Here is a 16,636-nt window from a genome sequence, read left to right on the forward strand (position 1 = left end):
TCTTTTTAATTTATTTATTATTACTTATGCCTTTATGCACCTGGTCTTCCTAGGTGGTCTCCCATCCAAGTACTAACCAGCCCCGACCCTGCTTAGCTTCCGAGATCAGACATCAGGCTAGTTCAGGATGGCATGGCCGTAGACCATGGACTGTGGCTCCACTGAGGCGTGAACCCAGGACTTTCTGTGCGTAAAGCAGACGTGCTAACCGCTACGCTACGGAACCACGTCCGGGTCTCCATATTCTTAACTCAAGCCTCCTTCTGCAGACCAGTGTTCAGAGTGGGTCATACAAATGTGTGGTAGACACAGCAGTAAATGGCCTTGAATCCCATCATGAGAAGGTTGTTTCCTTTCAGTCCTCTTTCATGCCATCCTGAGTCAAGGGGAAAGTCTCCACTTAGGGTTCTTGTATTTTACACATGTTGTTTTTTTTGACCTAGAGAAAATCTGGTCCCAACCTCAGTGTCTTGCTAGAATTTGCTTTAATATCATGCTAAAGTCCATAGCGTTGTCGTTTCAGTGTATGTATTTTTTTCTGTTATCTTCTATTTATGCCAAGGGATACTGGTTTTCTATTTAGCCTAGCATTGGAAAATGTCTTTTTGAAATACTGAAGTAATTTTTTTTTTTTTTTAATGAAAACACTAGTACAAGTGCTAGCTTGGATACCTTAATTAGATGTCTGGTGCTGTATAATGCCCGAGGTTACAAGACCCCAAGCAGGACACTCTTCAAGACCCTCCTTCTCCTACAGTCTAGGGTGACACCAGTGGCTCCTAAGTTCCAACCGAGAAGGGAGCCTGGAAAAGCATCAGCACTCGTGGTGGCTGCTCCCCACACCGCCTGGAAGAATCCACGTTGTCAGGGAGCTGCTGACGTCAGGCGGTGCAGGATTTTGCAAGGCCTCTATTTAAAATTTCCCAGAAATTAAATAAGGAGGGTTCGGAGGGAGGAATGCCCTAGACAAATTGTGGGGTGGGTTTGTTTTGTTTATGGAGATGGTCTTTAATGTTGAATTTGCCCCCGTTTTATTTTTGCCCCAATTGAAAAGGGGCTGAACTTAGCTAGAAGGGAGGGGATGGTTGTCAGCCTAAGGCTTTCTGTTGAAACCAACTTAATTCTGGGGCCAAGACGTCTCTGTTTTTAGCAAAGAGAGAAACAGGAAAAAAATATACCAAACTCATACATGTGTACTTTTTAGGCACTAGAGCTAGTTAAAGAAGAAGGGTAACAGTTACAGAGAGTTCCCTCAGCTCTTTTTTTCAAACTGGAAGTATAAGGCACCAGACACATTGCTAAGTGTGTTCCTTTTTTTTTTTTTTTTGACTTCTCACCACAACCTGGTTAGTACATGCTGTTTAACATTCTCATCTCACTATTGGGGACACTTCAGCCTCTTTCTTTAGCCATTTTGAATGTCCAAGTATCATTTTAGGTCAAGTTACTTGTTTCCTGAAAATGGACTTCATGCAACACGGTTGTACACAGGGCGACTTTAGATGGTACCGATGCAGTATTAAATACTTCTGCAGTACACAGTGAGAAAAGTTGGTCCCGTTTCAGTCCTTTTCCAAGACTTCTGATTTATCTCAGCTTGATGGTCGACCCTCTCTGACCCCTCTTTAATAGTCTCCCTTTGTAACAAAGAGGGAGCTGCCTACAGGCACAGCCTATTCCGCCGCACAGCTCAACGTGACTGCAATGCTCCGTTCTCTATCATTTTATGGTGGGGGTCGGTGGTCCTAGCTGTTACTTCATGGTGGCAATCTGAAGTTTCCCAAACGAATTGTTTTCTTGCAGCTAAAAAGGAAAAAGGTGGGTTGCTTTAAATATTTGTTTCCTATGTGAACCACAATACACGTAGTTCAAGGATATGGCAGGCGTCGTGCACGGTGTGGAAACAGCTGAGGTTTGAGAAATGCTGATCCAAAGTCGCTCTCTCCTGGCAAAGCTCTTGGGTAACACCGTGTGCCAGAAAACTCTGTCAGCCTGCGTGTCGCTGCCTCATCCTGCCGTGTGAGCTCAGAGAGGGTGAGGGAGAGGCAACCTGGAGAGGGCGCCTGAAACCACCTGTCACCCACCTCCTCTCAGAGAGGAGGGCGTGTGGCGGGAAGACACTCCCATGACTCTCCCGAGAATCAGGGCTGCTTTGTAGACACTGATGGGTGGAGGAGAAACAGATGAAGGAACTAGTTTCTGGGCTTGTCAGTCAGATGGAACTTTGGGGAACCTAACAGAAAGAGAAGGCAGTGTTGGTCTCTTTCTGCAGAGGTGCAAACAGCTGCAGTCGTTTTTTTAAGGGGAGCTGAGTAGCTGCCATACTGGGAGTCAGACCTGGGCACTAAGCCTGGTGCTGCCCCTTCTTAGACAGGCACCTTGGGTAAGTCACCCAGCCCAGGTGTTTCCGAAGGCTGCCTATGATTTCATAGCCTTGAGGCAACTTACTGAATTTACAGTCCCCCAAACTCCAGGACCTTTCTCATCCTCTCTGCCTAGTAGGGTGACTCACACCACCCGATTGCCCAGGACATGCCCATTTGGCACCTGGTTTGTTGGCACCCCTCTCCCCCGCCATTTACTCCAAAAAGTTTGGACAGTAAATAATAAGATCACTACACTAAACCATGTCCTCTCGTCTTTCCATTTACTATTTTTCATCTTGTCAGATTTGACCTGTCATTACCATGTGTTCAGACCTTCTTTTTTGGCTGCTGATCCTGGCACCACTTTTTCTAAAGGAGATGGTGCCACCAGCACAGTGCCTCTGTCCTCATCCTGGGACCGATTAAAACATCCCACAGGACAGTTTCCCAGTAGAACCCCCTCTCTAGGTTGGAACCAGTGAATTATCACACCCTCTTTAGATGTAGTCAGCCATCAGCTGTGAATCTGTCAGTGCAGCACTGTGGCCCCAGGGGGATCATGAGAGCCCCAGGGCCTGGATGGCTCAGCTATGACACATCGCAGACCCTCCAGCGGTTCACTCCTTATCAGCACCAGTGTGACCTTCCTGTAGTGTCTTTCTGTCCAGCATTGCCTTTGTAACTAACCACTTTCCAGGCTCTCCAGCCATCCCTCGGAAAACCCATGTGTCACTTGATTAGGACCAGCATTGAGGTTGCTGGTCTCTCTACTCTGGAATTCACCTTCTTTGAAAGTCAGGACCTTTTCCTGTTATGTATCCTCTGGCCTTGCTCCATGTCTGTGTCTCCCAGGATTGCTCATGGTGGCTTGGCAAGCTCTGTCAAGTGCTCTCCAGACCTTTTCTCACGGCCAGCTGATGAGAGCTGGTAGAGGGCTGCCCCTCAGTGCTGCCTTCATCTCCGCTCTGGATCCACTTGCCTGCTATGCTCCCGGTCAGCACTTTCCAGTCAGACCACAGACAGGAGTCCAGCAGGCCCCTTTCCCCTTAAGCCAGCCTCATAGCACAGCGCTTTCGGTGTCGTTTGACTTACCCGTCATGCTCTTCCTCCTGCCTGGAACATCATGGGAAATGCCCTTTTTGTCACCCTGAGTGTTTCTTCAGGGGTCCACTTGTGAGACTGCAACCTTCCTGATGTGATTCTCAGAGGTTCATAGCTCCCGTCTCTGTTCTTCTTTCGGGATTAACACACACGCACACACCCCCATCCATCTTCCAGTGTGTCGCCCTTAAGTAGCCGCATCTCATCCACCATATGCATATTTTATAGTCATGTTAGAAAATACCATTTTGCATCTTCTCTACCCTTTTTCTGTTAAGGCATCTCTGGCCTCCGGGTCACACCTCCACGTTCTGCTTTATAATAGGGTAGGTGGAGGACAGTGACATTGAAGGCGAGTGCCCCACTTGCTTTCATCTGGAAAAATCCCCACCAGGAAGCTTTGTGAGCATGACTGGATGGGGCCACATGTACTCCCACCATTCTGCCTGTCCTGTTCCTCCCACCAGATTGTTCTCCCCTCCCCGCCCCTCCCCACCGAATCTGATCTGAGGTTCAATTAAGGTCTCCTCTCCTCCAAGAATTCTTCCCTGACTACTCAGCTTCATCTCTGATCTCTGCAGTTCCTTCAGCAAATGTTGCATCGACATCATCATGTCTGGCACGGGGCTGTCTGGGTCACCCTGCTCTGCAGTTCTTGGAGGGGCCTCATAACATCTTGCATTCTCCACTTTATCCTGCCCCGACCCCTACCCGTACCAGGTACAGAACTAGACCCACAGTTTTCAATAGAGACCTTCCAAGGTCAAAGCCACATGACAGTGACACCAAGAGGCTCTCTCGCTCTCTCTTCCTGAGACTCCAGTCATCTAAGGCCCACCTGCCGAGTCCTGGACCAGTCATTAAGCAGCGCTGAGGTCTTGGCTCCTTTAAAATTCCCATGGTTTGCACTTAAACTTTAATAATAGTTCTTTGGTACACCTCGCTAGGTACCAGGCACTATTCTGAACCCTTTTTGTAGATTAACTCATCTACCCCTTATAACACTCTGAGATGTAGATACTGCTATAGGTCCGTTTTACAGGTGAAGAAGTTGAGGCAGTTGCCTAAATTCATGCAGCTAGTAATTAGCAGAGCTGGGATTTAAACTCAGGCAACCTGGCTGTAGAGTCCTTGGTTAAAACCATGATTCTCCTCTACCTGTCATTTTATCACGTGCCCCCTCTCTGCCTGCAAATGCTCATTAGCCAGGCCTTCTCCTGCATACCTCACCCATCGCCTCAACCTGCCCAGACCCAGCACTGGGCTTCTAGGCCTGTGCAGTGAGGAAGGCAGGCTGGAGCCGCGTTGGGGGAGGAGTGGCAGCAGCCCAGTTCTTGCTGTCTTCTTGCCATGGACTCCACGGAGCCTTCCAGACTGTGACGTAGCAGCCTGTGCTAATGGTCTTGGAATCCAGGCCTCGGGCGCCCAGGGAAGGTTCTGGGGCCTTGGTGGCCTGAGAGCCCCATCTGGGGGAAGGAGAGGCCGTGGGCAAGAGAGAGCAGGGTAGGTGCCAGAAGAACTGGTCAGGCAGGAAGGCAGGGGCTACGGGGCTACATCGAGAGAAACTGGGGGAGCCTTTCACCCATTCCTGTTTGCTTTGGACCTTGGAGGCCTCGTGCTGTGAGCTGGAGTGTGTCTTGGCAGGACGCTCAGTGACAGAGCCTTCTAACCAGGGGAGGCCTGGCCGAGGGTGGGCTGCCTTTCAATTGTTCTTAAAGGCACAGAGCATCACGGGCAGCCTGCATCTCCAGTGTCTGTGGTCCCTCTTAGGTAGAAGCTTCAGGTCCCCAAGGTCGTGGGAAAGAGGTCAGGCTGGGTCCAAGGCAGAAGTAGTCCCTCAGGGCCCAGGCTCATGCCAGGTGGGCAGCACTGGTGACATGTACCTGGCTAGACCCTCTTCTTCCTCTCAGCATCTTCACACCTCTGCCATTTGGTGCTCACAGATGCTCACCCCAGCTCCTCTTCCAAACCGCTCTAAGGAAAACACGAGAATGCCTGGACCTATTTCCTCCCAAAAGGGCCAAAGCCTGAGCCAAGGCGTACCTCATGCCCGGAGGCAGGTGTTTGAGGCCTGGGACCATGCCTCTACTTCTAGCTCCATCGCCCTGGACACCAAAACCCTGTGCAGACGCCTGGGCATACAGTAGTGCTCCACAGATGCTCTGCTCTGGATTAACTGGTGTTAGACCACATGAAGGACCTGGAGGAAAAGAAAAGGCGAGGCCTGGAAGTCACCTAAAGGCTGCTAGGTTCTGCCATACTCCAAACTCTGAGTCTCATCCTGCCCAGTATCCTCTGGATTGGTGCCCAGGGCTAGTGGCTGGAAGCCCTGCTCTCTCCTGCTGACCTCAGTGCCAGGGCACAGGCTGTGGTTACACCTATTCTTTATGCCACGCTGGGAGATGGGGAAGGAGCACCTGAGTTCTGACTGCGTGTTGCTCTCTGCAGTTTCTCCTTGCCTGGCACAGGGCCTGGCATGAACCAGGTGCTCAGTAAATACTTGGTCATTGATAACACCAGAAGTCCCTCCTGCCCAGCAACTCTGTATGCAGATCCTACTCTCTCAGTATGGTGAGGCTGGAGGTGACCTGTTCCAGGCCACCTAGTTAGTATCCGGGATCTAAACTGAGGTCTGTCTTAGAAGAGAGGCTGAATCCTGGGGTGAGCAGTGCCAGGAGGGTGGCGCAAGTCAGGGAAGGCCTCATGGAGGATGGCACCTCGAAGGACAAAGGACGAATTCGGAGGGAGAGGAAGGAGAAGGGTCCCCCTCCCCCCATCAGCTTCTTTGTCCTAGGCTGAGCTGTGACCTCAGAAGACTTTATTAACATCCTAATTGTGTGCAGCTGGCTTCCTCTGGCCCTAATGAGCTTATTATCCTCTCTCATTAAGGAGGCCATTGTGGCCTGGTCACTCTGGGGACAGCAGTGGCCTTTAAGTGCCCATGACTTCCTGCCACCTTCGTTCAAGCTCAGCCCCCTCCTAAAGAGGCTAAAGCCCCCAAGCCCCTTGCCCAGGTCCGCCCATCCCCACTCTTTCTCCATCCCTGACTGTCTCTCAATCTGTCTCTGTCTCCGTGTGTGTGTCCCACTGTTTCTACCCTTCCTACCCCTCCTCCATCACCAGCATTGGGAATCCCCCGTTAGAGTCAATTTGAAAGGGTTTTGAAATTGGCCAAATAGCTGAAGATGATGCCTGGAAAGAGGGAGGGTCTGGCTTCAGAGCCTAAGCTTTACCATCTTGGGATTGGGTGTCTCCCTTCCCCATCTGGGTTGGGTGGCCCCCCTGTCCTGCCCCGAGCTGGGTGTGCTGGCCAGGACACCCTGGGAGAAGGTGTTGCCTTCTCTCCTTGGCCCTTGGGCCATTGTGAAGTGGGTTCTTATTGGGGTCCAGCAAGCAGGGATGGCTGCTGTGGCAAGTGACGCTGATATTCTTTCTGGGCCTCTGCCTTCTGGGGAGGCCTGGCCCTGGCCTGTCAGGCAGCCTGGCTGAATGACATTCTTCTTCTGGCACTGCAGAGATATGACCCCCACAGAAGGAGAGGCAAGGAAGCGGCAGCTTTCAGTGGGTTGGCTAGTTTGGGCTTCTCCCAGATGACTACTCCAGTCTGGGGCTTAGCCCCAAAGATCCAGCCTAGAGGCCCCTACAATGAAGGTTTATCCTGCATACTGGATATCAGTGTGTGTGGGCTTCTCTCTCAGGATTTCCCATTCAAAGGAATGGACATGGTGGCCCCTCTCCTGCCCTCTCTGAGGAGGACATCTCAGCATACAGGCTCCCAAGTAGGAAGACCTGCCAGAGCATGGCTGCCAGGCCAGGGTGCAGGGCTGTGTAAGGGGTCTCCCAGGCAGCCCAGCCCCTTGAGAGTTCCCACCAACTTGCTCCACCAATTGAATTTCCTTTCCCAAGAACGGGAGCTGGGAGGATGGGAGAGGAAGGCTAGCGGAGGCCAGCTTAGAGTTTGGACCTGTCTTCTGGGGACATGAAAAATGCAAGAGGTGGCTCACACTGGTCCTTGGGCATCCACAAGGGCTGGCCACCTAACCTGCCATGTCCTATAGCTTTAGTCCTTCCTTCAGCAAAGCTCATAGCTGTCCTCTAGTGGGCGCCTGCTGTGCGCCAGACCACATGCGTTGTTCTTTATCTCATCCAGTTCTCACACTAGCCTAAGGTAGGTGGTTGTCCTCGCATCTTCCAGATGAAGACACTGAGGCTCAGAGAGGTAAGTCACTTTCCTGAGCATGAAAGTGGCAGAGATGAGATTCAGACTCAGGTCTTTGGCTCTAGCACTTAGGCTCTGTGCCTCAGTTTCCTCATCTGCCAGGCTGCTTTCTGCAAGCTCCATTCTGCCCTAGAGGCAAAGTAGACTAAGTACTTACAGTCTCAACAATTCTCGGAGTGCACGAGCAGCTGTGAGTCATGGGGTTGACACTCTAGACACTGTTGGAATTTGGAGAAGGGCTTCCTAGAAGAGGTTAAGACAGGAGAGAGGAGACTGTAGGGCCTCTGTCCTGGGGAACTGTGTGAGTAGAGAGCCAGGCTGAGGATAGCTCTGAGACATGTCGGGCAAGGAGGGAAATCCCCAGGGACATCTCGCTCCCCGCCCCCGCCCCGGCCCCAGTTCCCACCATGCTTTTGCTATCACGTAATTGTATCAGCTGAGGAAAGAGCAAGCCATTTGCAAAAGATAGTGCCTTCCATTCTTCTGGAGTCTCAACCTCCTGTCTCTGATATGGGAGCAACTAACAAAGCCTGCCTCTTAAGGTTGTTGAAGATTATAAATAAGATATAAGTAGCTTAGCTTAGCACAAAGTAGGAGCTCAAAAACCTTGTGTTACTATCAGCATGGTGGTGGTCGTTTGGTATTCTCCTAGACTAAGAGAGTCAGCACCCAGGGGAGGCCAGGTGGCATCTGCGCCTGAGGACTATAGCAGGAATACTCAGTATGGCTTTGTGCACTGACCTGGATGTGTGTACGTGTGCTCATGCACGTACTTCAACCTATAGAGTGTGGGGGCTGCCTTCACAAGAATGGAAGGCATGTCCTCAAAAACACATAGCCTTGTCCACACCTCCCTTTCCACACAGCCCACCACTCTCTCAGCCTTTGCAGGAAAGAGGACGCCATGTGTGGTGCAGGTGAACCTGAGAGCCCCCATGTGGCCGGCTGACACCTGAGTTCCCTTGGCCAGCTAGGCACACCCAGGGGTTCAGGCTCTAATTGCTCCTTGCTGGAACAACAGTGACTTTGGTCAGGAGCCCCAGATGCATCAAATGACATCTGAGCTGCTGGCATCTGGGAGTGGTCTGTCAGCAGCCGTGGGTGGGTGCAGGCCCATGGAGCCTCTCCCAGAAGCCCAGCTGTGTGACTCGTGCCAGGGCTCCCAGGAAGTCTGCATGGAACTGGGGTGAGCACCTCTGCCCACGCTCATTCATGCCCACCTGGACGGTTTGAGCCTGTCCATCTTTGCTCGGTGGAGGTGCCCACAGCCATGCCAGCAACAACTCTTCTCTGCAGGGCCTGATGCAAGACTAACCTGAGAGACTCGAAGCCACACAACCTAGCTCTGCACATTCGAGGGCTGCAGTGGAAGCTCAGGCCAGTGTTCTTGAGCAAGGTTGGCAGGGAGCACCAAGCCATGAAGATGATGAGTGTCTCAGCCCCAAGTCTGGAGGGTACAGTAGGAGAATGGGATCCTAAGTGCTGCCCTGGGGTCGGGAGATGCACACAGTCAGCCAATAATGTGACCCAGGCTTCCTGGAATCTTCCGGTGCAACAGATTTTGAGGTGGACAGCCCTGGCATATCCATGGGGCATCCAGGTGGTGTGAGGTGCAGAGCATCATGCCGCCCTACTCATCGGGCACCTCAGCCACACATTCAGCCCCTCAGCAAGTCTGCCCAGCTCCTCCTGCGTGCCAGGCCTGTGCAGCAGAGGTAGGGGGAGGGCCGAGGCTGCCCTGCCCCTGGGCATTTCCCTGTGCCTGCAAGTCCAGATCCATCTCTCCAGCCCAGATCCCCAGCTCCTGGAGGAAAGGAGGGAGCAGAATGTACGTGGAAGGGTTCCCAAAGGGTAAAGCAAGGCGGAGGGGAGACAATGCCAGCAGGGAAGAGACCTGAATCCTGGGATTATGAGGCCCTTGGAGCCAGGGAGAAAGGGCAATGCAGGTCCCCAAGATGGCCACAGTGAGTGGGAATTTGGGCCGGAATTGCTTACCCAGAGTGATTTGGTGGGTTCCACCCTCACCTGCTGAGGTCTGTGCTAGTAGTTGCCCAGTGGACCGGAGTTTTGTTCTTGACTCATGATAGTGGACCTTCGATCGTAACCCTTGGTGGTTTCTGGGAGGGGATGACATGAGTGAGCACTATCTCAGCTCCAGTGATTAATTATATCAGCTCATTGCAATTAGGAAGTCCAGAGGGGTGGTCTCGTTGTGGGACACCTGGGACCTTAAAGCTCAGATCACGTTAACCAGGGCTGATTCTTACTACCTCTTGACTTTGCTGCTTCTCTTTTGACTTAATTTTTCAGGCCATCTCTTCCCACATACCCCTGCGATTCCTGGTGTATGTGGTACTTGGGGTTAGATCACCAAGCACCCATGTCAGTTCCTAAAAAACCCCTGAACCATTACAGTGTCCAGGGAGATGACAGACCAATCAGAAGATGTGCCCGCTCCTGCGGTCAAGGAGGCAGAGCCACATGGCACAAAGCCCCGTGAAATGGCGGGCCCTGTTCCGTGACCTCCACTTGGGCTCTGTGGAGGAACGCCTGGGGCTGGTGCTGTCGGCGTTCCTGAACGTGCTCCTCCAGAGGCTGAGAGAAGCGGAGAGAGATCCCAGGCAGAGATCCCTGCAAAGTCCACGCCCTCTGGCTTCTTGGGAGTCTGTATGAGCCACAGCCACACTGTTGTGGCCTGGGCTTCAGAGAGGGTGGTGCCACTGTTCAAGGCCCCTGCGTGGTGGGCCCAGAATGTACAAGCGCTGTGGGCATGATGAAGGTGGCCCCCCACCCATCCCCTCAGGGGAAAGACAAGGGAATTGACCTGAATCTGGCTGAAGGAGGGAAGGAAGGTGTGTACCCCAGGTTCTGGAGGGGCAATGACCCAGCCAAATCCCCTCAGCCAAGTAGGCTTGGCCCTCAAGAGTATGGACCCCTCGTTCAGGGATTTTTCTTTTCCTTTTTTTTTTTCTTTTTTTTTTTTTAAGCAGTTTTAGGTTCACAGCAAAATAGAGCAGAAAGTACAGAGGTTTCCCATATCCCCCGCCCCCACACATGCATAGACTCCCCCAGTATCAACATCCCCACGCGAGTGGTACCTCGTTACTAGTGATGAACATAAATATTGACGCATCCTAATCACCCGGATTAGGTTTACATTAGGGTTCGCTTGGTGCTGTACATTCTGTGGGTATTGACAAACGTATGATGACGTGTATCCATCATTACGGTATCATACAGATGTTACGGCGTTTCATGGGCTTTGCAGAGCTGCAAGCAGAGAGTCGTGGAACTCCCCGGAGAGGGTGGGGAGCAGTGGGCATTCAAGACTGCATCACGGGCTATTTGCTACCCCAGGCCTGTCACACAGGGCAATGGGGACCTAGTCGAAGTCCTGGGAGATGACCCTGGCTTCTGAGTCCTGTGCAGTGGTGGAGCTTCTTTCTTTCCTCTGTCCCTCTTCAATGTCATCACAGCAGCCCTCAGGCAGCCTCTTCCACCTCCCAGTGCTCGGCTCTACGGGGAGCACCTGGGGAGCCCCCAGTGTTCCTCCTCCCTGGGCAGCGCTCACTGCTGTGGGCAGTGGTGGGGCCTCAGTGCTGCCAAGGAGAAGTCCTGGGTCCTTGACAGGAAACTGCAGATTAGGAATTGGTGAGCTCTGTCATGCACAAAACAATTGCTTTGGGGGCAGAAAAGGATCAGAATTGGGTTGGGGCCAAGACGGGATCCTATGAAGAGTAACTTCTAAGAAGGGACCGAAGGCAGTTAGCAGAGTCCCAAGATCTGGGTGCTCAGAGGACTTTGCTCAGCCAGCGTTTGTTTGAAAGATGAATGAATGAACCAGTGAAAGAAGAAAATGAATGAGCCGTTATTATTTGGCCATTGCCGTCAAGGGTCACTCAAGGGTGCAGTGCCCACTTAACTGTGATTGAAATGTTAACACACTTAAGGGCAGCTGAGAGTAGCACCGATGTGGAAATACCACTGACCCGTGATGGGGAAAGGGGAACAGTGACCCTTAGAAATATCCCTGGATGCCTTTGAAGTAGAGAAAGTAGCCAAATTCCAGGCCACACCAGTGGTCCTAGTCGTCCATTGAAAGGCCCTGAATGGTCTGTGTGTTTGGCTAGAGCTCCTTTGGCATTTTTTACAAGTTGACTTCCACATGTCGAACGTATCATTGTTTCAGTTTAATGTTTTAATTTTTTCATTCAGCATTTGTGGAAGTATGCATGGCGGTCCATCGGGCCCTCTTATCAGGAAGCGTGTTGGTCTCCTCTTCTTAGTCAGGCATAGGCTCCTTGAGACTAGATGTGGGCCAGACACTTGCCAGACACCTGGGCTGTCTGGCTCTGTTCCGCCCCCTACTCGTCCAGGCCCCCGCCGCCTCTCCCTTCCTGCTGGGTTCTCATGGCCCTGTTCTCTCTTGTCCCCTCTACAGGCTGGTGGTTTGTGAGCACCTCTGAGGAGCAGGGCTGGGTCCCTGCCACATACCTGGAGGCCCAGAATGGTACTCAGGACGACTCAGACATCAACACCTCCAAGACAGGGGAAGGTAAGGGCCTGCAGGTTGGAGGGAAAGCGGTAATGAGACAGGCGCGGAAGCCTAATGCCCCTGGGATCCCCAGGGGTTGGTGTCCCCCCGTCCTTGGCCCGGAGAATGAGTCCGACTCCTGCAGGCAGCTTTCTCACTCTTCTCCCTAAAACCATTAGAATCCCTAAAGAGAGCTGGGCTTTGTTCTAGCCCCTTCTTTCTTGATCCGACCCACAAGTTCACTTCCCATCCCAAATCTGATCCCTCTGGCCTTCATGTGGGGCTCAAATTAGAGAACAAATTCCCTTGGGGTGTGGCTCTCACACTTAAGCGGCTTTGGGGCAGAGACTAGGGAGAACAGTCTTGGGGATAGAACCCCAAAGCTCCCTCTTCCCCCAGAAGCCCTGGGGTCCTCTGGGGGCCCCCACAGAGACCTGCCTTTGCCCCACATTGTGCTCCTTTGTGCAGAGGCAACCCCACTGGGTTGTGTACACACAGTGTCTTCTGTGCATGTGTTGTTCTGCTCAGAGGCCTCTATTCCAGGGTCTTTTTAGCCTGACCAAGAGTGCAGACGTGGAGGTCTATGCGTCATTTCTCAGTGTTGCAGGCACCAAGGGGTAGCTCCAGTCCCTGCACCATCAGCCTCTTTGATTAACTGTGGCCCAGTGAGGTTTCTCTAGGTCTAGTTGCATTTCAGAGAGCCTGCCCCCTCCCACTCCACTAGCGAGGCACCCCTAGTTCCCGGCCTGCTGCTCCTAATGATTTAGCTATGTGCTTGTCTTCATAAGGCTTGAGGCCGGATCAGCGTACTTTGCCCCATGGCCCTCACCACTGGGCCGCACACTTCTCCATGGCACGTTTTGCTTGTAAGCAACTCTAGGAGTGTGTGTACGTGGAATCAGCGCCCCCACATGAAAAGGCGATGCTAAGAATGTCAGAGCAAAGGTGTTGGGTAGATGATGGAGGAATAAGACATTAAGTGGGCAGAAAAGTCAAGGCAAGGAAAGAACCTGAGAGGTATGTGGCCACAGATGCCAGCCTGCTTGGAAGAGAGAGCTACGTTTGGCACAGAACAAGCTGTAGCAGGTTGTAGGGGGCGGGGGGCCGGGGGGGGGGAGCGTGCACGTGCATGTGCGTACATACCTAAGGTGACCCCTCCTTTAAATAGGTTCTTCTGCATGCTTTTGGTAGGACTGTGTGCCAGGACCCCTGGCAGCATTTGGGCAGAGACGCATTCCACCATCACATCTGGGCATCTCCACCCAGCTCTGTAGAAGGGAAACAGCCAGGAAGGACTGAGCACCCGGGCTGAACATGCGAGCCCTTTCCAATGGGGCCTAGTCCCTAGAAATCTGTCACAAGGTGGATGTGCACTTCAGGGGCTGCAACTCTGGTCAAGGGACTGAAATAAAGCATTTACAGGAGGAAGGGTGGGGCTCCAACTGCCTGCCGAGTAACCGGCATTTAGGGGAAGGATGAATAAGGAGCTGGCGCTTAGCGGGCTGCTTATTTTGGCCTGGGCAGCAGGGAATGGGGGTGGGGGGTGTGGGGGGTAGGTCTGGAGGTGGCCTGAGCCCGGGATGTCTGGCCTCCACCCCTCTGGCTCTCAGACATGCCCACTTGGATGGTCCCCACTGACGGTTAGGGCACCTGCTGCCAGGACATGGGAGGTTTGGAAGTCATTAGGAGCAGGCATCCGGGAACTAGGGGTGCCTCACACTCGCTGGGCTCTGGCAGCCTACTCTGGGGAATACCTGCATCCACAGACAGCCCTGGAGTATGGGGTGGGTGGCCACTGCGGTGTGTCTGCCAGTCTCTCTGCACCTGCAGCCACGTGGCTAAGAGATTAGCTCACCCTGGTTCCCTCTCCAGCCATCTCTACCCCAGCCCCATGGCCATGCCGTCATGGGTCTCCTGCGCCCTGTAGCAGAACTTGGAAGCCTTCATCCCAGCGAAGCTTCCCTAATAGCTCGTGCTTTGTTCCTCTGGGAAGAGACAATCGGCAGTTTTCGTTTATTTCTATTATCAGACATGCTGGCATATGTGTTTGTGTATCTCCTGAAGCCAAATGTGTAGTATAGAATTCAGAAATGTTAGTAGTAGGAGGTAGGAGGGCTGGAGTGAGGGTAGAAACCCTCTCACCTACTAACAGTCATGAGGGTCCAAGGCCCACATTCGCAAGATGCTTTAGTGAACTGTCAAATCCATCACATCTCAGAAGTGAGAAAACGCAGGCCCAGAGACCTGTCTCTTCCACAGAGCCCGGGGTCAGTTTGTGGCAGAACCAAGACCAGATCCTGGACCCCTACCTATGTCCCTGTGACCCCCAGCCACCAGCAATAACCTGCCTTCCTCCCTGGTGGGCTTGGCATTGGCACCAGTGAACCCGCTGACGGTCACCCGTGCTGCTGCACCAAGGCCAGGCGTTCCTCCAGTGAACAGGTGCCCCTGCTCAAGGCCCTGCCCCTCTGTCCAACCTCCCCATTGCTGGCAGGTCAAGGGGCGCAGAGCTGAGGGGAAGAACAATATCTGGGTGCTGCCCGACACTTAGGTGGCTCAGAGGGCTCCTTACAGCCCTGTGCCTCTGCTTTCCCATTTCTAAAATGGGGAGCGTGCCAACGGCACAGAGCTTCGGTGAGGCTCCAGTGAGATGGTCCTCGTGAATGGTTTAAACTGGGTGAACCCTGGCCTGGTCACCAGCGGAAGCTCTTACCCATAGAGGATTCACACACCTGCCCAGGAGTCAGCTATCTGTCTGAGCTCCTCCCAGGCTGGCCTCACGCGGGACCTGACTTAACATTCCACAGAGTCCATTCAGTCTCTTGACTTGTTTTACGCCAAGGCAGGTGGCGTCAGCCCCATTGACAGATGAGGAAACAGAGGCTTAGAGAAGGACAGCAGCCCACCCGGGGTGACATAGTGACCTGGCTGTGGGGCCTGGACTGAATCCGCACTTCCTAACCTTTTGTCTAGACCTTCTACTTATAAGAAGCAGGTCTAACAGGACACTGTCCTCCTTCCTGGAAAGCAAATAATTCCCAGGAGGCCTTGGTGACATTTGGTTCAGGTGTGTCCAGACAGTTTTACTGTGGCTCTAACTGCCAGCCTCCCTCCCCCAGACCCAGGCAGCCTAGCACCCTTCTCCTGCAGTACCAGGAGGTAGGGGCCAGTTGGCACCCTGGAGCCCTGGTCTGCTGTCTGTTCCACCTGGGTGTCCTATAGGAAGGCAGGGGACATCTGGAGCTAGGCCACACAAACAGAGGACCAGCATAGGATGCCACCCCAGAGAGGGTGGTCTGGATGAAAGGGGTCCGGAGCCGTGAGCAACTGGGGCGGCAGGTCCTCTGTCATCAGACAGTCAAGCAGGTAACATGTAGAAAGGGAGAAGAACCAAGCCCTGTGGCCTCTGACCCTGTGTGCGCGTCCCTCAGCACCATTTCTTAGGCATCGGCCATGTGCCCGGCCTTGTGCTAGGCCCTGGGGATGCAGAGAAACAGTCTTTGCCCTCAACAGACTCGGTCCAGTGGGGACGACAGAGAAAGCAAAGACAAATGCAGAATAGCAAGGAAGAGACCCTAAGTCTTTACTAGGCATGTGTGTTCTCCCACATGTGTACGCCTGGCTCGTGGTGGTAGGTTCACAAGCAGGACTTGGTGAGTGAGTGGGTGGAAGGTGGGGCTGTAGCCCTGGTGTGGCGGGTCCCCCTCCCCCCGCGGCTAGCACTGCCCAGCAAAGGTGGGAGTAGTGGCCTTTTCTTGGGGCCGCTGCAGAGGGTCATCTTTGCACTGGCTGGAGCCAAAGACACTTTTCATCTCCCAGGTGCTGGGATTTTAAATTCTCAGCCCCTCCCAGGCTCAGGGGCATAACCCTCACTTTGGTTGAAATTTTCCCCAGATGCCAGTGATGTCACTTGTCAGCCGTATCTGTCCCCATCCAGCAGGTGTGTGCTGTTGGGCGCTGGTCCGGGTGATAACGGCCTGAAAGTGTGAACCTTCCCTCCCTCCATCCCTGTCCCACCCCATCCCATCTCATCCTCATCTCCATTCTCTCCGCTGGTTGCTGTCGGCCGCGTGTTCCATCGTCATCTCCCACACCAGTGTCCAAGAGACGCAAGGCCCATCTGCGGCGCCTGGATCGCCGGTGGACCCTGGGCGGGATGGTCAACAGGCAGCACAGCCGAGGTGACCTCTGGAGCTGGCTTCTCACCTGCAGCTGCCTCCTCTCTCTCTCTCTCTCTGTCTCTCTCTCTCTCTCTCTGTCTCTCTCTCTGTCTCTCTCTCTCTTTCTCTCTCTCTGTCTCTCTCTGTCTCTTTCTCTCTCTCTCTCTGTCTCTCTCTCTCGTCTGCCTGTTCATCTCTGCCTTGTCCTTACTCTTCTTTTTCCTTTCCCGCATACCTCTCTTATGTTGGCGCTCCC

At 53.1% G+C, this 16,636-nt stretch overlaps 1 protein-coding gene across 1 annotated transcript in view; it reads left to right on the forward strand.

Annotated features, from left to right (window-relative positions):
- SH3PXD2A (SH3 and PX domains 2A) overlaps positions 1-16,636 on the forward strand; it is a 214,242-nt gene that overhangs the window by 178,157 nt on the left and 19,449 nt on the right. Inside the window, 1 exon segment of the mRNA XM_025039155.1 lies at positions 12,128-12,241. Within this exon segment, the coding sequence (XP_024894923.1) occupies positions 12,128-12,241 (114 nt within the window).

This window comes from Pteropus alecto, unplaced genomic scaffold, assembly GCF_000325575.1.
Source record: "Pteropus alecto unplaced genomic scaffold, ASM32557v1 scaffold177, whole genome shotgun sequence".
Classification (NCBI taxonomy): Eukaryota; Metazoa; Chordata; class Mammalia; order Chiroptera; family Pteropodidae; genus Pteropus; species Pteropus alecto.